Consider the following 24,954-nt stretch of genomic DNA (forward strand, 5'->3'; position numbering starts at 1 on the left):
ATTCTAGAAAAGAGAAATTCTCCACCTCCAATTTTCTTCTTTCCTATGATTCATAATTTTATATCAGTCTATCTTTCCTAAATCCCTACCACTTTAAAATATGACTTTTTTTCAAAAACAGGTTTTTTGTTGTTATTGAGTTCAAATAAAACTATTATTTCCTCCACCAAAATCTGTTCAGCAGCAAGTGTCTTAGTGTGGACTTGCTCGCCTGTTCCTGGAGATTCAGCTTTAGCTCAGTAGTGGTTATGAACATCACATGAGAATTATCTAATTCTAATCTAATCTAGATTCTTGACAAAAATCTGTTTTGGCATTCCACAATGGAAGGGACATTAGAAATTATCTAGGAAAACCCGACATTTTTTAGATAAGAACCTTGAGGCCTGGGGTGGAGGAGAGGCAGGTGATAAATGCAAAAGCACCTGCCAAGCTAGTCAGAGTCTCACAAGGACAGAAATCCTTATGTAATACATTAAGTAGGTTCGATGCATTAACAGATGAAACAGAAAATTTGATCATTAACAAGAAATAGTGGGGGGGGGAATCTTAAGAATTGGTGGGGGAGGAAGAAGTAAATAATGTTTTCATATCATTAATACTTCCCATGAAAAAGCAGTCCACATTCATCTCCCATAACCTATAACAGTTCCCCCCCCCACTGTTATCTCGAGGAAATCTATCATCGCTAGGGCAGTTATTCATTTTAAGTTAGCCTTCAAATATTTTCTTTACTCTATAATGTCCAAGCACCCTTCCCTAAGCTCACACACAGCACATAAGACCATCAGGAAACTAGTGTTGGTTGACTAGGACAAAAACATGGAAATAGAACCATCAATATTCAACCATCTCCTGTAATCTCATGTATTTATTTAAAACAAAACAACATTATGGTTCTGCCTCTATAACTTGGCACTGATGGGCCTGAATCTGAGAAATAAATGATTCTCAGGGCCAAGATGGAGTACAAAAGAGGAACAGATGGATAACAGATAATATCCTCTCTATCCCCTATTGGTATCTTCCCCAGCAAAAGGACTTAGAGTCATCATTTGCTTATATTTTCACAGTTTTATTGAAGAAGGTTATTTTATGTCATTTCTAATTCAACCCAGTCTAATCCAATAACTATGCACTAAACACCTGCCACTGTGCTAGGTGTTACAGATACAAATATAAATGAAAAAATCCCTGCCCTCAAAGGACGTACATTCTACTTCAGGTTGTCTATGGGAATTATAGTCACCAAAATGGACCATTCCATGGCCAATCTGTTCCTCGGGTCTGTATTATTAGTGCCACATGTCATAGGCATATTTTTAACATTCAACTACTGTTTATTAGTAGCTAGCATTTATATAGACCTCTCAAGTTTGCAGAGTGCTTTACAAATATCTCATTTCATCTTAAAACAACCCTTGGAGGGTAGGTACTATTATTAGCTCCATTTTACAGATGAGGAAACTGAAACTGAGAGGTTTAAGTGACATGGTATGGGTCACCCTGCTGGCAAGTGACTGAAGGCCACATTTAACTTCAGATCTTCCTCTCTTCAGGTCCAACACTTTGTTCACTACACCACCTAGCTTTACATATAAATGTAACTATGATAGGCAACTGAGACATAAGACAAAAATGAAGACATTTGTCCTCAAAAAGCTTACATTTCACTGGGAGTGGGGAGGTTAAGTACAATGGAGATAGGTAAATTAATAGAAAGTAAACTTGAAATAATTGGGGCTGGGGAAAGTAATAATCTGTAATGATATCATGGAGATGTCATTTGAGCTGGATCTTGAAGGCAGAGAGAGATCTCTTCCTTTTTTTTTCTTTTTCCTTTTCCCTCCTTGCTCCCTTGATCCAGACCATCCAGACCCCATTGAGTGACCAACTCTGGGCTCTTTTCCCAAGCTTCTTGCAAATTCTCCCTCTCCTTCCCCACTTCCAGATGGACACTCACCAAATAAAAATTCCAGTGCCTATGCAGTACCTGAATGTAGAACATACTTAATAAAGGATTCCTGAAGGGGATCTCACTTATTTGTTCATATTCAGAATAGAATTTTGCTCTCAGTCATTTCTACAAACAAGAATGGAATAGTTGTGGGGTGGGGGCTGATCTTTAACTTACCTCTTCACCATGTTTGCTGACACGTGCATATATTGATACTCCCAGGATGACGCAGCCACATATCTAGAGTTAGAGGGGGAAATGTCAAGTTAGAGTAAATTGGTACTTAGGACCAGATCTTTGATTTTACATCTAGCTCTTAATTACTGGGAACAAGAATCTCCTGAAGTGGTTGAACTATTGGAATTTACAGTGTATTTCCTTTGCGCTGGAACTAATTACAATTCTTTACATATAATTTTTAACTTTGGGGGCAGCTAGGTGGGGCAGTGGATAGAGCACCGACCCTGGATTCAGGTTCAAATCCGGCCTCAGACACATAACACTTACAAGCTGTGTGACTCTGGGCAAGTCACCTAACCCCATTGACTAGCCAAAATTAAAAATAATAATAATAATAATAATTTTAACTTTGTATAGTGCAAATTCTTATACATACTACCATGCCCAGGGGGTTTCATTATTCACACTAAACATGACCTAGTATCTTCCAAGGGAACTCCTAGAAAAGGAAAACTTCTTCAATGAACAAATCAATGAAAGGCAAAATTTACTCCTGCAATATTCTTTTTTAAATTATCTTTTTTTTTTCAAAGCAAAAATCTGTCTTCTCTCCTTCCCTCCCTCCCCAATTTATAATGAAATAAAAACAAACCCTCTAATACAAACATGTATAGTCAAGCAAAACAAATTTCTGCATTGGTCAAGTCCAAAAAACCATGTAGATCTCATTCTGCATTCAGTTCTTTACCTCTCTATCAGGATGCGGGTAGCATATTTCATCATCATGGGACCAAGGTTGGTCAATACGTCAATTAAGAGTTCCTGACTCTTAGAGAATTGCCAAGAGCTCTCAGGGCAAAGTGACTTGCCCAGGGTCATACAGCTAGAATGTTGCAGAGACAAGAATGGAAAGCCAACTCTATTCACTGTGCCATGTTGCCCTGAAGATAAGAGGAAAATTATCTTCTAATTCTATGGCATCTAACTGCTACAATTACAAAAGTGTATTCTTAAATAGATATTATATTCAGATAGATTAGAGATTCATTAATGGCTATGTGTGGTGTTAGGAGCTATAAATGTGCTTCATATGCAGTCTATCTATTTATGGCAGTGAAATCATCTGAAATTGAAATGTAAATGTGTAGGTATTGATACATATAGATCTATATATAGATAAATACACACACAAAGACACTACAGGAATTGAAGTATGGAAATTATATTTATATTATATATTATATTGTATGTTTTAATATGCAAATCTATGTATATTTCACACACACACACACACACACACACACACACTTCAATTCCAATACTGACAGTACCAAGTCAAAAATAAATTCCAGTCATCTAAAGACAACACAGCCTTACTAATCCCTGAGGTTCATTTCCAAGGAGGCTTTCCAGATGAAGGATGAAATGAACTGACCAATATATAGGCAAGGGAAAAACAAAATTTGATACTGAACAACTAGGGTATGAGTTAAGGTTTGTGTATTCCAAAAATATCAATGTTTGCCATTTTTCCCCCCTCTTTCTTTGGTCTTAGAAGTCAGTTGTAAAAGAAACAATGAGGAACAGTACTTTAAGTCTTCAACTCCTAAATGACTTTAGCAGATTATTTCATCTGGACCATAGCCACTACATAAAATGTAAAACACATTGACTTTTTTAAAGTCAAATTCTTGCATTTGGGGGAGTAGGGTAAGTTAAGATGTATATTATGGCCTTCAAATATGAATAAATCAAGGAAACTTTATTGGTAAGAGATTCTGAGGTGTCTGCTGAAATACTGTGCAATAGGCAGAAGGCCTTGGACTACAGCTGTTCTGGTCTTGTTAATATGCTGACAGAAGGGAGGAATAGGATGCTAAAATTCACTACTTACTTTTCCCTGGCACTCCTCCCTCCCTAATGGAACTCCAAGACGAGGATTTAATTTTTGGTTTTTAATTTTATGTTTCTGTGTTTACTTCATGGTAACATTGGCTAAAAGTTTTGGTGGTGCCACATACTGGAGGGCTTCAGAGGGAACCCCACAGTTTCTACCCTGCTGACCCGCCTACACCCATCAGATGAGGCCTAGGAATAGAGATGCCTTTAAGCCCTTAAGGTTCCTAACTTCCACCACCTTCCATTTCTTTCTTTAAAAGAAAAGTGAGGGACAGTTAGGTGGCACAGTGGATAAAGCACCAGCCTTCGAGTCAAGAGGACCTGAGTTCAAATCTGGCACTTGACGCTTACTAGCTGTGTGACCCTGGGCAAGTCACTTAACCCAGATTGCCTTGCCAAAAAGTTTATTTTTTTTTATTCTGAAACTAAACACAAGAGATAGAGACAACATCAGAGACAGTTATAGAGATAAAGACAAGTAAAGATATACAGAGAAACAGATAGAATTCATATGTACACAAAAAAACGCAATAGGATTGAACAAGGAGTCTCCATTTTATACCTTGCTTCAAAAAAAAGCAGCATATAACAACTCCCTTCTATGCATCCTTAAAGACTATTTCAATGGTCCTTTTTTGGGAGTGCATCAGCTTTGTTAATTCTTCCTTACCCCCTACTCCCCAATTAAGTAGAGGCAAGATTTGAACCTAAGACCTCTGACAAGAGCCAGTGTTTTACATTTTAAGTTAAAATTGAAATCAAATTTTTCATAATTTTTTTAAAAAATTATTTTAAAATAATAAGTTTACTTTAAAATACAGCATAAATTATAACCTTTCCAACCAGATCTATTCAAACAAGCAACTGGTAGTGAACAAAATGGGAAATGGTTCAAGGAAAATGTGGAAACATGGATTACCGCCGCTTCTTATGGAAGTTAAACTAATATAAATCAAGTTACCACAATGAGGAGGCCAAGAGAGCCCAAAAAATGCCACAACGGTTCCCTTTCCCAGGCAGAAAAATACAGTAACCAGGAATGAAAAATGTTAAAACCTCACAGAGAAGAATGGCATAAAGTGATTAGGATATTTCCTCACGAACAAGTCGAAGGAAGAATGAAATTGTAGAAAGCTTAGTATGGGATTAAGTTAAGCTAGAGCATCATAAGCTATACATTTGAAGGTTCACCTAGAAAAATTGTAAGTAGATTAAATCAACATTTCTGCAATAAACTCTTTTCTTCATCTGTGACAGAGTACTACTATATTTGTTCTTTCTCAGGCCATATATGATAGGAAAGTGGAAATGGTCCCTTAAAAAAAGGACCTAAACTAGACAAATAGAGTTAACCCGTGCTGAATGCAGCATAACTTTGAGGTCACTGTAGGAAAGACTCTCAAACATGAAACTGAGGAAGATAAAGAGATTGGAAAAAAAAATATATGTATATATATATATATGTTATTAGTACAAAAAAGGGTGATAATATCAATAAGTAGTCACACATATACCTATTACCTTATAGTGATAAAAAATTTTATTCTAATAATCTATTTATACACCAACTATATCTTCAAAGAAAATATAAAGAGGCAGGCTTTTGCAAATGGCCAAACTATAGGCTTATTTTCACACAATTGAAAAACAGAGAAAATATAAGATCTTAGTGCGGTTATTATTATTTTAAAGCCATTTAATTGAATAGAACAAGAGATATCTTTCTTCTCTTCCCACTTACGTTAGCAATTCTATTCTTTGAAACATGGGAAAATACATGTAATCCAATAAGATGCCTCTCATGGACACTATATAAGATCTCGCAACATGCCTTGACAGGCACAAGTATAAATGACATTTAGGGTAGAGACTTAAATGGAAAAATTCCCTACACGTAGTAAAATATTCCAGATATTCTTGTTTATGGATGTCATTGTGTTAATTGCACTAAGCCTTAGAACACTGTGAAGTTTAATAAGTGAGATCCACAGGAAATCAAAAGAGTTTGAACCTATGTCAAATCCATATAGGAGGGGCAGCTAGGTGGTGCAGTGGACAGAGCTCCAGCCTTGGAGTCAGGAGGACCTGAGTTCAAATCTAGCATCAGATGCTTGACACTAGCTGTGTGACCCTGGACAAGTCACTTAGCCCCTATTGCCTCACAAAACATATATATATATATATATGGATAAGTGTATGGAGACTGCCTGCTGTCGAGCCTACAGTATACAGTGAGATGGACAGCTGCAAGTATATCTTGGACCAACACTGACAATGAGCATTAAGCTAGGCCCAACCAGAATTTAATAGGATAAGAATGAGATCACTTTAGGGAAATTGTACAATGTTTCAATGACTCTCAAGTTGTTCCCTTAAACAAAAAAAAAACCTATCTTTTTTGTTCTGTTTTGCTAGGCAATGGGGTTAAGTGACTTGCCCAGGGTCACACAGCTGGTGTTATGTGCCTGAGGTCGCATTTGAACTCGGGTCCTCCTGACTCCAGGGCCTGGGCTCTATCCACTACACCACCTACCTGCCCCCAAGAAAACCTATCATTTTAACATCAATATTCTTCGGAATATTCGTTATGGCTTTGAATCATTTTACACCATAGGTCTCTGACACACGAAAATTGTGGAGGGCCCAAAGGATAATAGAGAGGTACATGGTAAACTTATATAGACTGTAGCATGTTACAAATATTGACTTGTATACAATAAGTGTACTGAAAAAAGATATCCTGGAGGAGATGAACAACCGAGAAACTGCATAACCAGAGTAAGGGATAACATAAGCATATGAGTAATGAGTGCTGCCCTACTATAAGCATAATTAAATGATCTAAAAGAGATCCTCCATTATGCTCAGTAGACCTCTATTTAGGATTTATGAAAGCACATAGACAAGAGTCATGTAGCATGAGAGAACATGAAGAGGTTTGATTTAAATCATTAGAGGTAGAATCCACAGGAATGATATACACCCACTGAAGTCCTGAAATAAAACCATTTTAATTTAATCTCCTAACAACTTTGAAGGTCAAAGTATGCAGAAAGGTAATGAAAACAACTCTTTTTCCCTATTTATGAAAACTTTCAGTCTTGATAGGCATTGGAAAAATAAATGTAAACTAAAAATTAAAAGAGTAATTATCTAAATATTTTAGAAACTAAGACTGTTTTGCTCAAGCTGCAATCTTCCAAAATAGCTACAATTTCTTGTGACTTTTATGTTGCCTAAACAAGCTTGTTTATACCTACCACAGTTCAATGGGTTTCATAAATGAAAAGACCAGGGGTCTATTTATTCTAAACAAATTTTAAAGGTATTATTTATTCACTCATGCCATCAGTGATCACTGATGAAACTGATTACATTCATATACCTAAGTTTTGGTGACATGAAATTATCCTTATAGTCTTAGCTGATATTTATTTCTCAAAACTCATTTCTCTTCTATTTTTCTTAAAAGCTATCATTGGGTCAAAATTGATATTACCCTAAAAAAGCCCTCAATCACAGTCAAAATTGGATTCCATTATGGAAAGGAAGTATTTTTGAATCTTTTCTTTAGTATAATCTCAGCAGTTTTTTAAACCTTTTCTATAACATTGTCAGTGTTCTTTCAGTTGGGGGGCATAACACTGACATCATTATTTGTTAAGTCGGATTTTATTACTGGAGGCTTTTTGTCATTTTTAATCTTAATTCTTTCCTTCAACAGTAAATTGGGAGATAGATAATGCTGAATGTCGGATTCTTCTTTTTGTTTCTCATTTTCAATAGATTCTCCCTCAAAACTCCACTAATTCATATTTGTAATCATTGCACCTGGGTGGCCTTATCTATGTGGAAAGAATTCCCTAAGCAAAAACTAATCTAGCTCCTGTTCTTTACTAGGTACTATGCTATGTTATAGAGAAAAATAAAATGGCCCTTACCCTCCTAATAGAGGGAGATGGCATGTACATATAAGTAAATATAAATAAATACAAAGTGATTTGGAGGAGGGATTCACTAGCAAATGGGGGAGGGGAGAATCAAGTTATGTTTAATCTGTTTAAAGGAGCACATTTTCATTGTTTTGTTTTGTGGAAGTATCTTAGGTAATTTAAGACTGGACTTGAGGTAAGGGAGACCCGAGTTTGAATTCTACCTCATATATTTACTAGCTGTATGATTCTGAATGAGTCATGTCACTCCTCTCAGCCTCAGTTTCCTTATCTGTAAAATGAGGAGAATAATACCTAATAATATAGATCACAGGACTGTTTTAAGGATCAAATGAGAATATTTATTGAGATAATTACTTATCACAATAGTCAATGAGATAATTATTATAATCATCAAAATATCATGTATAGGATTTTGTAAACTTCCCTGTATTAATTATTATTCTAACAACTTCTATACTAAAAAGTATCAAAAGCTCTTTACAACCTTTCTCCTCCCTATCTTTCTGGTCTTTTAATAATTACTCTGCTATGGCCACCACCCCCGCAGCTCACAATCCAGACATACTGGCCCAATAACTGTTCCTCGATACACATTTCTGTCACTTTTGCACTGGTTGAACTGAATCTTTAGCTATTCTCCCAGCCTCCAATTCTTAAAGTCCCCAGCTTCTTTCAAGACTCACCTCATGTTCCACCTTCTCCAAGAGGCCATTCTAGGTCCCCACAGCTGCTAATGCTTTCCCCAATAACACTACCTTCCATCACTATGCCCAAAGGGCTATAAAAATGTGCATACCCTTTGACCCAGCAATAACACTTCTAGGGCTGTATCCCAAAGACATCATAAAAATGGGAAAAGGACCCATATGTACAAAAATATTTATAGCAGCTCTTTCTGTGGTGGCAAAGAATTAGAAATTGAGGGGATGCCCATCAATTGGGGAATGGCATATGAATATAATGGAATACTATTTGTGCTATAAGAAATGATGAGCAAGCAGACTTCAGGAAAACCTGGAAAGACTTGTATGGACTGATGCTGAGTAAACTGAGCAGAACCAGGAGAACGCTGAACACAGTAACAGTCACATTATGTGATGACTAGCATTGATAGACCTTGCTCTTCTCAGCAATGCAAGGATCTAAGACATCTCCAAAAGTCTCATGATGGAAAATGCTATCCACATCCAGAGAAAGAACTATGGAGTCTGAATGCAGATGGAAGCATATTATTTGCTTTTTTTTTCCTTCTGTTTTGTTTTGTTTTCTTCTTTCTTGTGGTTCCTCCCATTGGTTCTAATTCTTTACAATACGACTAATGTAAAAATATGTTTAATAGGAATGTATATGTAGAGCTTATATCAGATTGCGCACCAATCTGGGGAGTGAGGCAGAGAAAATTTAAAACTCAAAAGCTTATGGAAATGAATGTTGAGAAATAAAAATGACTAATTTTTTTAAAAAAGACTACCTTCCGTCTATTCTGGTTTATCTTGTATGTACTGATTTCCAAATTATTGTCTTCCCTATAGGAATGTAAACTCCTAGAGGGCAGGGAGGTTTTTTTAAATTTGCTTAATACTTAGTACAGTGCCTAGTACATAGTGCTTAACAAATACTTATTAGTTTATTTATAAATTGAATATATAGAATGTAAAGCAAAAGTAGGCCTTAATAAGTCTATATAAGAGTTCTGATTAGAACAATTGTGTGAGCAGTTAATTCAAGTTACTAAATATGGTGAGACAGTGTGGGGCAAGGCAGTGGCAAGGCATAGGATTGAGAGTCTCCTGTTGGGGCAGCTAGGTAGTGCAGTAGATAGGGCACTGGCCCTGGAGTCAGGAGGACCTAAGTTCAAATCTGACCTCAGACTCTTGACACTTACTAGCTGTATAACCCTAGGCAAGTGAATTTAAATCCATTGCCTAGCCAAAAAAAAAAAAGAATTGAGAGTCTCCTGTCATTAATCAGCTGTGTGATCTTAAATGACTTTTACCAGCTCCAGGCCTCAGTTTCCATATCTATAAAATGGGAATATTAATAAAACTTGCCCTAGTTATTCCATGGGGTTATTGTGAGAATCAAGCTAGATGATACATATGTTAGTGCTTTAAAAACTGTAAGGTATCACATAAACCTATGGGTTAAGAAGACTATTATCATAGTATTTAAAAAATCAAATCCTTTGAGAAATAGCAGCAAAGCATAATTTATTTATTAGAGTAATTCTCATAAATGATTGAGTCTGTCAAGCAAGTGATCCAAATGCCAAGAAAAAAAATTGGACAAGGATTCCTAATCTTTTGTTGTGTCATGAACCCTTTTGGAAGTCTAGTGAAGCATGTGGCCCCTTTCTCAGAATTAAATACATCTAAAAAATGCATAAGATTATAAAGGAAGTCAATTATATTGAAATATACCTATCAAAATACTCATTAAAATGTAAGTTTGAGAACTGGAGGCTAAGAACTCCTGTGCCTTAATTAAAAAAACAAAAAGCATTGTTCACATCGTAATTATGATTACTGAGGCAGCTAAGTGGTACAGTGGATATAGCACCAGACCTGGAGTCAGGAGCACCTGAGTTCAAATCCAGCCTCAGAGGCTTAATACTTACTAGCTACGTGACCCTGGGCAAGTCACTTAACTCCAATTGCCTCACCAAAACAAACAAAAAAAATAATTATAATTATCTCATTTCATCTTCATTTAGATTTAGACATAGAATTTCTCTTTGAACTAGATAGGTATAGTTGGTTCATGTTTAAAGATACATCATCAAGCCCAGCTTCCTGATATTTCAAAAACTTAACACATTTCAGCTATACTCAAACTATGAGGCATTTCAGCAGCAGGGTCATTGCACCTGAAAAACACGAGATTTTGTCAGCAAGAAACTCCTTTCCTGGAAACTGTCTACAAAAGCTCATCTTTGATTTAGTAGATAAAGTCTCAGGGAGTGGCTTGAAATACAAAATGCCTTACCCAAAGTCACACACAAAGATCATGAGTTAAAACACACACACACACACATACTTTATTCTGTCAATTAATATTTCACAGAAACTATGTTTAGGCAGCAGAGAGAGTCATGTATAGTCAGGTTTTAGAGCATTTGAAGGTCCAAAAATATCCCTATTGGAAATACCCAGTTTTATCTCCTAACAAATCGAATTGTTCAGGGCTAACATGTACTCCCAATTCCAAGAAATATAAATCAGTATATTATAGTGAATGATGAGGGATGGTTTTCACTCCCCTATAGTGATTTTTGGAAGCTCTTGACTCTTTTATGAGCAATTCTATAAAATAGAAAGCACTAAAAATTTACGAGGTATCATGTCCTGTCCCTTCAAAGATATCAACATATGCTGATATGCTGAATGTATATCCTGAAGATAAATCACCCTAGAAACAATGTGATTGTGAAAATATAAGGTGATAAAGACTTTGAAGAAAACCATACCAGTCTAACCTTTATTATTTGTAATTTTAATAAATGTTAGGATTGTGACAAATTGTTAATTTTCTTTGAAGGATTTTTCTTTTTAAATCCCAATGTTAACTGTGAGTGGGTCCATCCTAAAAGGCAAAAAAAATATGTAGGGAAATGAGAGGGAAGGCTTGAAATACTTGCTCCATAAATTTCCCACATCCCCCATGCTGTCTGTATTTTAATTTCAGGTACTGATGTCATTTGTTGGCTGAAAAGACGTACTGCTGGTCCTCACAACTGTTCCATTCACTCAAAGGCTACATTGCATGATCTTACACTCAGGGTAGGGTGGAGTCTAAGAATACCAAGAGAAAATAAAATCTATGCTGCCACTCCCAAGGGAAATTAGAAGTACCGAACAGTGCTTAAGTGATACACCTTGTTAGCTTTACATAACTGTAAAATAACGTATCTTTATTAGCAGAGAATGAAGGAGCTGTATAACCACAAAAAAATATACCATAAAGCAATCAAAGTACCGCACAATAAAAGTCCCTATGGCTCTGCCTTAAACCACGCTATTTATCTGTTATTTAAGCCCCAACCTTTGGCCAATTTCAGATAACGCATTATAGCATTTGTAACTAAAGTATTAAGGTTATATAAAGTACTCTAGAAACCAGAAATTCTTCCAAAGGCTGGTTCATTGCCATATACCGTCTCTAATCGGGGCTTATAACAAGCATAATGACCCATTATTAACAACAATGGTATTAATAAAACACTTAGTCTAACACCCTAATGTAATTATAGAGACAGTAACACTTCCTCCTCAAAACAAGGAAGAGGATTGACAGATATTCTCAGAGCACACAAGAAGAATGACAGAACCTTAGAGAAGTACTTTTGGAATAAGCATCACTTCAATGAGCAATAGCAAAAAAGGACCATAGATCCATGCCATTGGATTTATCCAATGTTACAAGACAAGTTGTTTCTGAATGAAGCCTATAAAATAACTAAGATAAAAGATAAAAAGATCTCACATGGATAACACCCCCATATAAAATGGCTAAGTAAAAGATAAAAAAGCATAAGAGTGGCATCTGCATGAATCAACTGGTGTTATGACTGAATTATACTGAATTTTTTTCTTGAAACAGAAAGATTTATGATGGCAATTCAAAATCAAGTCATGAACTATCCTTAAAGAGTCTAGATTTACAAACCAGTGCATTTTATAAATAAAAGAAATTACCTACTTGAGGCTATGAAAATTTGGCACATATACAAACATAGGAAGACACAACCCTGTATATATAGGAGACTCATTATATTTTACAAGTTAAGAGAAGGCAAATGTTTGTACTACAAATAGAAGTCTCAAAAGCTCCCATAGAATCCCACCAATAACACCCACTGGAACCTGAGTGTTATCACAAGCAGAACTTTGGCCACAATTACCCAGATATACCATCGATCCATAATAACGTAAGAGCAATGGTTTTACAAAACATTGCCAAACCAAAAAAAAATCAGTATTTCTAAGCAATGTGGAAAGAAAGCCTAGCAGAAAGCTTAACAGAAGAAATCAAAGTCATTTGGAAATAGGATGAAGTACATATCGTCATTGGCATACTGTCTGAAGTGGTCTAGAAGATACTATGAGTGATTCTTAAGAAAATGAGCTTAGAGTCCAATACTTTTTTCCGATTGCAAAAAGCAGCATCAAAAATAAGAAAAGGGGGCAGCTAGATGGCACAGTGGATAGAGCACCAGCCCTGGAATCAGGAGGCCTTGAGCTCAAATCTGGCCTCATACACATGATACTCACTAGCTTTGTGACCCTGGGCAAGTTACTTAACCCCTATTGCCTCACCAAAAAAAAAAAAAAAGAAGAAGAGGAAGATGACAATGAGGATGGTGACGAGAAATGATGATTATGATAAAGACAAGTAACTGGTCCTGGGACTGATTATGGAGAATTCTTGGGTGAAGAAACTCCATTTGTCAACATAGCTCAGCATTGTCAATACAACTTATAATCTTGGAAGGTTGTGTAGAACACTGAGAGGATAACTTCCTTGCCCAAGTTCACATAGCCAGTACATTTAAGAGATGGAACTTAAACAGGGTCTTCCTCTCATAATAACAACAAAAATAATAGCAATACAATGCTTGCATGTGTACATGTTGTTCCCCCCCCCCCAACAGAATGTGAGTTTCTTGAGAGCAAGGACTATTTCATCTTTGTCTATTCATTTCCTCACCTAGCACAGAACCTGCCAAAAAAGTAGGTACCTAATTGGTCTCTGATTCAATACTCACCCCTGTATAATTCATCTTCCACATAACTACAAAAGTATCATCCATAAATCACTTGCCTTGCTCCCTAATCTCTTGTATCTCCCTTCTGCCTAAAGGAAACATCTATTCTCTTCTCTTAGGCATTTAAAGCCTTTTATCGCCTGACTCCAACTTTCCTTTCCAGGTTTATTTTACATGTTATTTCTATTCTTAAAACGACCTTTGTCTTTCTTTCTCAGTGCTTTACACGGGACATCCTCTATTTCTAGAATGTACCCCATCTTTATCTCTTCTTAGAATCACTAGATTATTTCAAAGTTCAAGTCAAATACCACCCCCTTTATGAGACTTTTCAGGATCCCCCAAAATGCCGTTTCCTCCTTGAAATCACCTTGGATGTACACAGCTTTTATTTGTATATATTTTTATGTGTATACATGGTATTTCCCACAATGAGCTATTTGATGCAGAGGCCTTTCCATTTTCTTTGTATCTCCCACGCCTAGCACAATGCCTGGCCATAGTAGGTGCTTAATAAATGTTTATGGATTGATCAGTTCATAGATCACACACTAGGCAGCTTTGATTAAGTCACTTAAACTCTATGATCTTCATTTTTCTCATTTCTGAGGCAAACAAGATATCCATCCTATCTACCTCAAGAGTTCACATGAGGAAAATGGTTTTATAAGTGGCAAAATCCCTCATCAACCTGAGCTATTAACATATCTCCTCCTTTTTCTAAATTCCACAATCAAGATAAAAACAAGATAGTAACAATACTATGAGCTGGTATTAGTTATTTCACATCTTACAAATCAATTTCTTTAATATCATGGGCAAAAGGTACTGAGAGTTTGAATTAGGGTGGTAGCCACATGATTGAGGGGCAGCTAGATGGCACTGTGGATAGAGCACCGGCCCTGGATTCAGAAGGACCTGAGTTCAAATCCAGCCTCAGACACATAACACTTACTGTGTGACCCTGGCAAGTCACTTAACCCCCATTGCCCCACAAAAAAAAAAAAGGAAAGAAGTGGATGGATTCAAGAATGTTATGAAGGTCAGATAAGTGCTTCCTACTTCATCAGGCCACCTTTCATGAAGGAGAGATAAACATGTCTTCTGATATGCATGCTGTTTGGTTCATCTGCCTCCAAGGTTTCATGGACCATCACAAAAAAATCATACATGCTCACAGAACTTTCATTTAAGAGATATAATGTTTGGGGCAGCTAGGTGGCATGGTGGATAGAGCACTGACCCTGAAGTCAGGAAGACCTGAGTTCAAATCCAGCCTCAGACCGAATACTTAACACTTGCTAGTTGTGTGACCTTGGGCAAGTCACTTAACCCCAATTGACTAAAAATTTAAAATAAAAATTTTAAAGATATAATGTTGACATTCTTCCTCTTAGAGAAAGATAGGAAGGACTAATTCTTTATATTAAATGTCTTAGTTGACAAAGGATAAACTGATTGAATCATTATTGTACTTACCACTAGGACTCACTATTCTTCACTCAAGCCCTATCCCCCAAATAGTATCTTCCAAACAACTGCCAATATAATCTTCCTAAAACCTATAACACTTCTTCACAAATCTCTAGTAGCTCCTACTGTGCCTAGATTAAAACAATATATTGCTTACACAAAGCCCCTAGGATAAACAACAAATTCCTTACCTCGCATTTAATGACTCTAGGATAAAAAAAAAATCCCTTGCCTTGTATTTAACGCCCCTTCCAAGTTAGAGACCTGTTATTACCCTTCATGCACTCTGTGTTCTAGCCAAATTGACTTATATTTGCCCTTCCCTAAACTTGACCTTTCATCTCTTACCTCAGTGAATGTGCAAGCATTCATTAAGAGCTAACAAGGTGCCAAGCACTGGGATAAAATCTGGGGTTACTGATAGAAACAGCAAGATAGTCCCATGTTTCCAAAGAACTCACATTCTAATACGGAAAGTCAGCCCATAAAAAGTTCCATGAATAGAAAGGGCTGGAAACCTTAAGGGTTCAGTGATCAGGACCTAAGAATTCTTAGGTTGCATCAGTAGGTCAGATGGCAGTGCTAGTCTGGAGAGTTTAAATATAGAACACATGCTGAGTCCTGGAGAACCTTAGGAGGCAGTGGCAGGGGAGATACATGGGAAGACCTAGTGGTCCTCCATTTCATTGAAATGAAAAGAGTTAGTGACTCATCTCATCCAAGCAGTGTAAATAGGTAAGTTTTAAAAAAATAAAAGTTAAGTAGCTCGGATGGCTCCTAAGCAGTAGGGCTAGGGCTGGGGAAGGGGGGTTACAGAGGAGGGGAAAGAAAAGAAAGAAAGCTGCCTGAGTGGTGGCACAACCAATTCTTATCACAACCAATGCCTGAAATGCCTTCGGCCTCACACCTCAGCTTCTAAGAAACTCCCTCCAGTTTCCATCAAAGTTCAGCTGAGGAGCCCCCTCCTACAACATACCTTTCTTGATTCCCATAACTATTAGTTAGTATTACAACATAATTACAAATATATTTCTATATTATATCCTACAACATTAGGTCTTTTTTTTTTTTGCAGGGGGAAGGGAGTCTTTGTATACCTTACACATAGTAGCCAAAAATGTTTGCTAAATTGAATCGCATTCAGACAATGTTTCCAGAAGCAGCTCTGCCGCTAAGTGTCTTATGACATTAGGCAAGTTACTTCATCTGTGGAAGCTTATTTCCTTCTTCAATTCAACTTATTTCGCTTATTCAATATCTATTATGTGCAGAGTTCTAAGTGCTGGAGATGCCTCAAACTCTCAGTTCAGAGATTTTAGGGGCAGTTGGTGGTACAGTGGATAAAGTGCCAGGCCTGAACTCAGACTCATTTTCCTGAGTTCAAATCCAGCCCCAGATACTTAATAGCTGGGTGACCATGAGCAAGTCACTTCACCCAGTTTGCCTCAGTTTCCTCATCTGTTGAATGAGCTAGAAAAGGAAATAGCAAACCACTCCAGCATCTTTCCAAGAAAATCCCAAATGGAGTCACAAAAAGTCAGATGTAACTAAAACAACTCAGACAACAATTAAAAAAAAAGTGCCTGCCATCATGGAGCTTAAATTCTACCAGTGGCTGGAGTGTGGCAGACACACAGAAATATGAGGTTGTGATGAAACAAAAGAAGACAGACAGAAAACAGGCTTAGGAAAATTTGAGTTGCATATGTAAAATAAAAGTTGGCTAAACTAAACCATAGCTATGACCCTAGTGCTAATACTCTTTCAAACTCTCATTCTAGAAGAAGTGGTTGTCTAATTTCCCATTTTAATCAACTACTTCTCTACGGCATAGTTTTCTTTAATCTATGACTCCTGCTGAATTCATCCAAAGTACTAGAGTAAATTCTTATACTTCAGGACCATAACCATAGTCAGATTTCTCCTTAACCCAAGCTACTTAGACTCCAAAAAAGTGTGAAATTCATTTAGAGGAAGAGAAACAATCCAGAAAAGTTGTATCTGTCCTCCTCAGAGCCAAAACTAGTGCTTAAAAAGTTAATCCAAGGGGCAGCTAGGTGGTACAACGGATAAGGCACTGGGCCTGTCATCATCAGGAGGACCTGAGCTGAAATCCAGCTTCAGGTACTTACTAGCTGTGTGACCCTGGGAAAGTCACTTAACCCTGATCACCACCAAAAAAAAAAAAGTCAGCCCACTAAAATTTAGCTTATTCATGTGATTATGCTACACTCCCCATCTGAAGACTCTTGGATCTTTAGTGCAGGCTAAATAATAATTCAAAACATTAACCAATCCACAGAGGCCTCACGCCGAGTTTATTTCCTCCAAGAAGCACAGAGCTGTATGCTCTAACTAACTACAACAGCTGAGTCAAAGGAAACTAGTCATATTCTGGCTTTAACATTTGCTAGTTAGCTGTATGAAAATAAGAAAGTCACTTAACTAGTCTATTTGTAGAATAAGCATGATGGTATCTTCACCACAGACTTCCACAACTTATTGTGCATGTATGCTGAGTAATTATTACTAAAATTAATCACTATTCATTATTCCTCATCCTCTATGCCATTATGTGACATAAGCAAGTTTTTACTTATTTTAAAAATATGCCTTCAGGGCAGCTAGGTGGCACAGTGGATAGAGCACCGGCTCTGGAGTCAGGATGACCTGAGTTCAAATCTGGCCTCAGATGTTTAACATTTACTAGCTATGTGACTCTGGGCAAGTCACTGCCTCACCCCCCCCAAAAAAAATCCATTTTCTGAAGTTTAATTTCCCCTCCCTACCCCCATCTGTATCTACTAAAGTGGCCCATCCTACTTGTGCTTACATATAGGTGTTCCAGTGCTCTCTGGATATTTTTTTTCCACTTGATTTTGATTTAAACCAAGGGACTTTTAGTTTGGAAAGTATAGTATCATGATTGAAAAACAAACCTTGTTTCAATTTTAAGGGTAGTATTTTTAAAAATGTATTTTTCAACCTCAAGGTGATAATGCTTTTATTACTTTTAGGATTAAAGTAATAATTGTGTCCTTTTTTCTAGCCTTTTCCAATACATTGTTTTCATTTGACTGTCACCATTCTCTTCCGGTCTATTTTTTTTTCATTCTATAACCCCACCTACATGGCTTGTTTGTATCCTACTAAGTGAGAAGATTTGGGAGGAGAAAGGAATGGAGCTGAAATGGGATCAGAGATTTTTCTGTGCAATTGTGTTCACCATTTGGAATGATCCCTTCAGGATTGACATCTACAAAGAACTTTCATTACTTGTCCTGTCCCTCATCAATTTTATGCCTGCGATATTAAAAACATTCTTGGGGGCTCTAAAAAATCTTTCATGTCACAAACAAACTTAAACTAACCAAGGAATTGCTTTCTAAAACAAAACAAATCCATAGAAAAATATAGTTTCCCTTTTGTTTCTCTAGCTTACAGTCCAGGTTCATCCATAATCTGGGGGGGGGGGGTTGTGCCCTGTTTCTATCACAAAATTGTTTTAAAAAAAATACACTTACCCAGAATATGAAGTTGAAGATAAACATAGAGTATTTTATAAATCCACTGACAGCTGACATTTCGAAAGGAAGTCAAGAAACCAAACAGCACAAAGAGAATTCTCTTTAACAAGAGTATCCAGCAGTGTTCTCAAGGTACCAGATGGATTTTCTGTGTGCTGTCACAAAGGAGAAAAGAAAAAGAGAAAAGAAAACATCTCTTTCAATTAATGAGGTAGATAAAAATTAACCAGCGAATTTAAATGTCACAAGGTACTATCTGCAGCTATGCATGTTTTCTTTCATGCCTTTCATGAAGTAGGCCAGGACATTTCTGTTCTGCTCTGTAAGATTACCTCTCCTAAAGTAAGCAGATATGAAATTACTCAGGGGGATGGGAGAAGGAAGTAGAACCATGAAATTTTTGTTGCAGATTTCAAAAGTCAACAGCCTCATGACTTTATCTCATACTATTTGCATGACTTCACAGTGATTTTTTTTTAATTTAAAGAAAGGTACTTGGTGGAGGTTTTTTTTTTTAACTCAGGAAAAGATGACATTTTTGATTTGTGATGAGACATTTTTCTCATCATAGGAAGATAATTGTATCTGTTTCATATTTCCAATGTCATTTCCTTCAGAAAACAGATCCAATTTCAACACCACATTTTCTTAGGAAATCATCAATACTTTTCAGAAATCAAAATAGCCATTAAAAGTATAATGAAACATATGTAGAAGGTTTGGAGAGAGATGCCAAATTAACATTAGTAAAACTGCACTGAAAGAGTAATTCCCATTTATAGTTCTTTAAGATTATAAGGTTTAAGTTAAATTCAACAAACATTTAATAAGTGCCACTCACCATGTGCTAGGCCCTAGGGATTCAAAGACAAAAAAAAAAGTCTTTGCTCTTGAAGGACACATTCTACTGGATTAGCTCACTTTCCTCAGAACAGCCTTATAAAGCAAACCCTATGATGTTATGATGTAGATGAGACTGAAGCTCAGGAATTATGAGCTTTGCTCATGATCACCCAGCGAATACTGTTTAACTGAAGCAAAATTCAAACCCATGTCTTTGAATTTCAAATTCAAAGCTCTTCTCACTCCTACATACAGTAGAATACATTAAAAAAAATTGTGTATTTTTGCCCAATGCCTACTTCTTTTGAATCTCACTCAGCAGATTGCTCTGGAGCTACTCATATTTAGTGGAGGCCTGCGGAAGAGGAGGTAGAGGAGACCAATGTCTTTACATTATTCAGTTTATTGCTTACTTTCTGTGTAAAATGCAATAATCCTTCCTATTTGTCACTGTTGGCTCCTAGAATGCTCATGTAATGGTCTTCAGTTATTTTGATAAGTTGGTTTGCTTTCTAGGTGTGTTTTCACTTACTTCCTATGCTACCTGCTACCTGGTGATTGCTTTTCTCCCGCCTCTTTCTTCAGATTGTTCCTGGGTTGTGTAGTCCTCCTAGCTTAATGTGAATTAGGGACATACTTCAGCAATCAATGACCACATAATGATTATCTCTTTCTAATAGTAATAGAAAGAAGTTGTGGTATCTGTTGCAGTCAAAAGTAGCTTCCTGGTCTATTCAGAGGTAGAGCACACCAAGTTGTAGCCTGGGATTAGAGACTATCTTAGAAGAAATATGGTGGCTAGAGTATTGGTCTTAAGATTCAAGAAAAGCTGGCTCTGATCACACTGTGTTACTCTAGGGAAGTCACTTAACCCCTCTCCAACTCAGTCTCCTTATGTGTAAAATGGGGATAATAATAACTACCATATATATACATAACTCATGATGTTTCTCTGAGGCTCAGATGAAATCATTTGTATTAAGTGTTTTTTATGAGTCTTAAAATATTAGCTATTACTGCTAAATACCAAGTCACAGCTTAGAATCTTCATAATGGGAGTGGAGTGGAGGGTGTAAGAGAAGATCAGCAGAGATTCTGATCAACTTGAGACATCCTAATCATGTAGATGAGATTACAAAGTATGTAATGTTGCCTTTATAATGTAAATGAACTTTGAATGACTTAAGAATGTTGATGAAAGCAAACCAAAGATTTCAATGGACTAATAATGAATACTACCTGTGTCCTGACAGAGATACAAAGGACTCAATATGCAATTTCTTAAAAATTCTTTTTAAGTTCTTAAATTTTTAATTTTTTTAAAATTTTTAAAATTTCAAATTTGGGAGCATTTTCATGAATTTTGTTTCCCCACCCACCTCATGATGGAGTAAATAGAAGGGAAAGAAAAAAATGCTGTCTCCTTTGTGGTCTACAAAGCCATCTGTGAAATGGCCCACCAATTTTACTATTCTTTTTGTATATTTTCTCTCTCTTCCCGATTGGAGAAATGGAATATTTCTCTTTCTTATGCTCTCACATATTGCTTCTCCATAAGATCAAAAAAGAAAAAAAAAAGGGCAACCTACATATGGGACAAACACATGATGAGTGGCCTATGCTTGTCCAAGGGAGTCTGAGAGGTGACCTAGACTTCCACATTATGGCTGTTTCCTTTTCTGAGTCCAAATCAGAGAATATCTATCCAGAAAAATGGACATTTCTAGCCATGAAGCTCACCTCAGGGATAATCCTGATTATGAGTTAATGTGTTTGAGTTGGACACCAGCCTCTAAAAGGTAGACTTCCTTAACAAGATGCTTCTCAGACAAGAAGAGAATCCTGAAGCTGGAAGATTAGAACCATACTTTGAAGGGCCTGGAGAGCTGTGCTGACCCCTCCATGACATTGCCAAGTTGCTTGATTGGTAAAGGTCAAAGGTATGCAGGGAGTATTTGTTCAGCAGCCCCTCAAAGTATCTTTACTTTACAGAGTGAATCTAATGACTATAATGTGCTATTTGAGTATTTTGTGCATCCTTTATTTGTTCACAGAAGTATGAATCAATATGATTCATGTATGAATCATAGGATTCTGTGTCATACTTTTTTCTGGTTGAAGAAATAAAATTATATTTCATATCTGGTAACTGTATTGCACACTGAGCACTTTTGTAGGAAGGAGCTTTACTTCCCATTGGGGTAAACCCTAGCCATGAGACATAGTTAAACTTTGTTTTAGAGATTTCTTTAGAATTGGGAGTAGAGCCATAATAAAGAAAGGGGATTGGCTCCAAGGTTTAAACCTAGTCCACTGACCTAGAGTCCTTTGGAGAGTAGGAGACCCAGGCCGTGTGTAACACATGCAAATGACTTTCTATCTCCTCCATATTCAATGGAACCTATAAAAATGACCTACCTCAGAGAGAAACGCTCTTAGGAATCTACATTATAAAGTATATTAGAAGCAAGATGGAAAGAAATAATGCAACTGGTGTGACACTGGGTGACATGGTGCAAGTCATTTTGATTCTCACTGACATCCCAAAATGCTCTGGAAACAATCTCCCACCAGGCTACACACTAGCTAGGTTTCATAACACAAAAGCTTCAGTCTTCCTGATTCCTGGTTTGGACATTAAGATTGCTTCTTTTCATAATTTACAAACTGTGAATCAGCAAAATCACTGTATACATGGAAGAAAAGAAAAATAAAAGACGTTTTAAGGGCTGCCATGTGAAACAGATTAGATCTGTTGTTTGGCCCCAGAAGGAAATACTAGGAACAATGCATAAAAGTTACAAAGAGGCAATATTTTGGCTGTTTAATGGAAGCTTCCTAACAAAGAGAATTCTCACAAAGTGGAATGAGCTTCCTCAGTAAGTTCCACCCACTAGAAGTCTTTAAGTATAGTCTAGATTCTTGTTCAGGGAAGACTTGGATTAGATGTCATCTGAGCTGTCTTCCTACTGAGATTCTATGAATTTCTGATTTTTGTCTGGGCAGGACCAGATTTTCCACTCTCTTTGGTCAAGTTTAGAATTTATTTTTTTTAAATAAATCAATATTTGGTGGCCTTGAATCATACTTGAAAATGTGGGTACTCTGGGATTTTTTCTCATGCAAAATGGAAATGCTTTAATATTTAAATGTTTCAATATTTCATGTATATTGGATTTCATCCATGCAAATATAGCCTTCACCAAAGCAAATCACAGCCCCTTTATAACTTAGATGGCCTTTGAGAATTGCTATGGCCAACCTAATGATGATATCCAGAGACACAGCAATGAGAAATATATAGACTACCTGTATATAAATTCCTCAGAGGCATGATGAGTTGCATTATTTCTTCCCTTCTTATTTCTAAGATATTTTATAATTCTTAAGATCATTTTCTCTGCAGCAGGAGGCAGAAGGTAGGTCAATTTTATAAATTCCACTTAACATGGAAGAGATAGAAATTCAGTTATGTGTGTTACCCATGGCCTGGGGGTCCTCTGCTCTCCAAAGGACTCTAGGCCAATGGACCATATAGGAGAGTTAAGAAGGCTTGAAAAATTAAAACATCAATTTAAGAATAGCTGGCCATCTCTGTGAAAAGTAAATATGTTAGATTAGGCTTCCGGTTATTTATTTTCAAGCAAGTCATGAATATTTTATTTTATTTTGAACAAACAGTTTAATAAGCACCTACCCTGTCAATGCATTTTATACAAACAAAGGCTACAGGGGCAGCTGGGTGGTGCAGTGGATAGAGCACTGGCCCTGGACTCAGGAGGACCTGAGTTCAAATCCGGCCTCAGACACATAACACTTACTAGCTGTGTGACCCTGGGCAAGTCACTTAACCCCATTGCCTAGCCAAAAACACAAAAAAACAAATAAAGGCTACAGAGATAGAGATGATCAGATTCCGCTTTCAGATAGTATAATTTCATAGACATTAATCATACATATTACTATAAAGTTATAGGTATTAGATTTTATACTTAATTTAATTAATATTAAATTTTAATGTTTAACATTTTAAAAGGAATTTTAAATTTTTAAATAATTTTTGTATGAGAAAGACAAGTTTCACTCACTTAATTCTCCAAAAATTTTTACTAAGAACCTAACATATGCAAGAAAAACAGCATTTAAGGCTCAGGGTTGGTCTTACAGATTTCATGGGCAAAGAGAACTCCCAGATGAGGAAACTCCCTCTACCACTGCAGGTACACACCTCCTCTGGCTTAATACAGCTGTCTGGGGCAAGGACTTGTTCAAGGTCACACAGACAGTATATATCAAAGGCAGGACTTTTGTATGAAGTCTTCCTTATTCAGAGGTTGGCTCACAACAGTGTCTGGCTACTAAGAGCTACTGAAATATTATATTGAATATGATTCTATCTTGTTTGAAACTGGGGACATAACATAACTGAGTAATGTAATGGTAACAAATCAACAAAAGTACATTCAGAGCTAGTCACGTATAGAACTGAGTGACCAATGGTTTTCCCTTGTTTATTATACTCTTAAATTTCTCCATCTGTAAAATGGAGATAATATCTGTAGACCCTACCTCACACAAGATTATTGGGAGAATCAACTAAAATACTATAAGGTGCTTTCTAAACTTAGGATTTCTCAATCAAGACCAATTATCATTTTGATGAGGTGATGATCATGTTTTCATTTTTTTAAAATTCAGATATGAATAGAACTAAATCAAGTCACTATCCTGTTATTATTCTTTTGTCTGTAATATCCTGTGTGGATTATACAGGTAGAAAAATTTGCTTTCTCATAAATGCTTTTTTGTTATTATGAGCAGATAGGTACCATAACTGTAATTTCACTGAATGCAGGACCACACTTATTCTGTAAACTTACTCTTAAGAGTGTTGTCTAGAAAAGTAGTGTCAGGGGGAGACTAGGTGGTGCAGCGGATAGAGAACTGGAACTGGAGTCAGGAGGACCTGACTTCAAATCCAGCCTCAAACACTTGACACTTACTAGCTGTGTGACCCTTGGCAAGTCACTTAATCCCATTGCCTAGCAAAAAAAAAAAAAAGATGACCAAGCAGATTTCAGAAAAACCTCAAAAGACTTACATGAACTGATGCTGAGTGAAATAAGCAGAACCAGGAGAACATTGTACACAGTAATAGCAACACTGTGCTATGACTGACATTGATAGACTTACCTCTTCTTAGCAATAGAGACTAATGACAGAAAATGCTATCTACATCCAGAAAAAGAACTATATGGGAGCAGCTAGGTGGTGCAGTGGATAGAGCAGTGGCCCTCTAGTCAGGAAGACCTGAGTTCAAATCTGGCTTCAGATACATAATACCCACTAGCTGTG

General features: G+C 36.7%; 1 protein-coding gene across 4 annotated transcripts in view; it reads right to left on the reverse strand.

Moving 5' to 3' along the window:
• TSPAN8 (tetraspanin 8) overlaps positions 1-24,954 on the reverse strand; it is an 81,585-nt gene that overhangs the window by 24,859 nt on the left and 31,772 nt on the right. For all 4 annotated transcript variants that reach the window (XM_020990261.2, XM_020990262.2, XM_020990264.1 and 1 more), the window contains 2 exons: positions 18,754-18,911; positions 2,135-2,197 (listed from right to left, as the gene is read on the reverse strand). In XM_020990261.2, coding sequence (XP_020845920.1) covers positions 2,135-2,197; positions 18,754-18,813 — 123 coding nt within the window. In that variant the 5' untranslated portion in view covers positions 18,814-18,911. The remainder of the gene's footprint in view (positions 1-2,134; positions 2,198-18,753; positions 18,912-24,954) is intronic.

Source organism: Phascolarctos cinereus, unplaced genomic scaffold (assembly GCF_003287225.1).
Source record: "Phascolarctos cinereus isolate Bilbo 61053 unplaced genomic scaffold, phaCin_HiC Scaffold_1;HRSCAF=81, whole genome shotgun sequence".
Lineage (NCBI taxonomy): Eukaryota > Metazoa > Chordata > Mammalia > Diprotodontia > Phascolarctidae > Phascolarctos > Phascolarctos cinereus.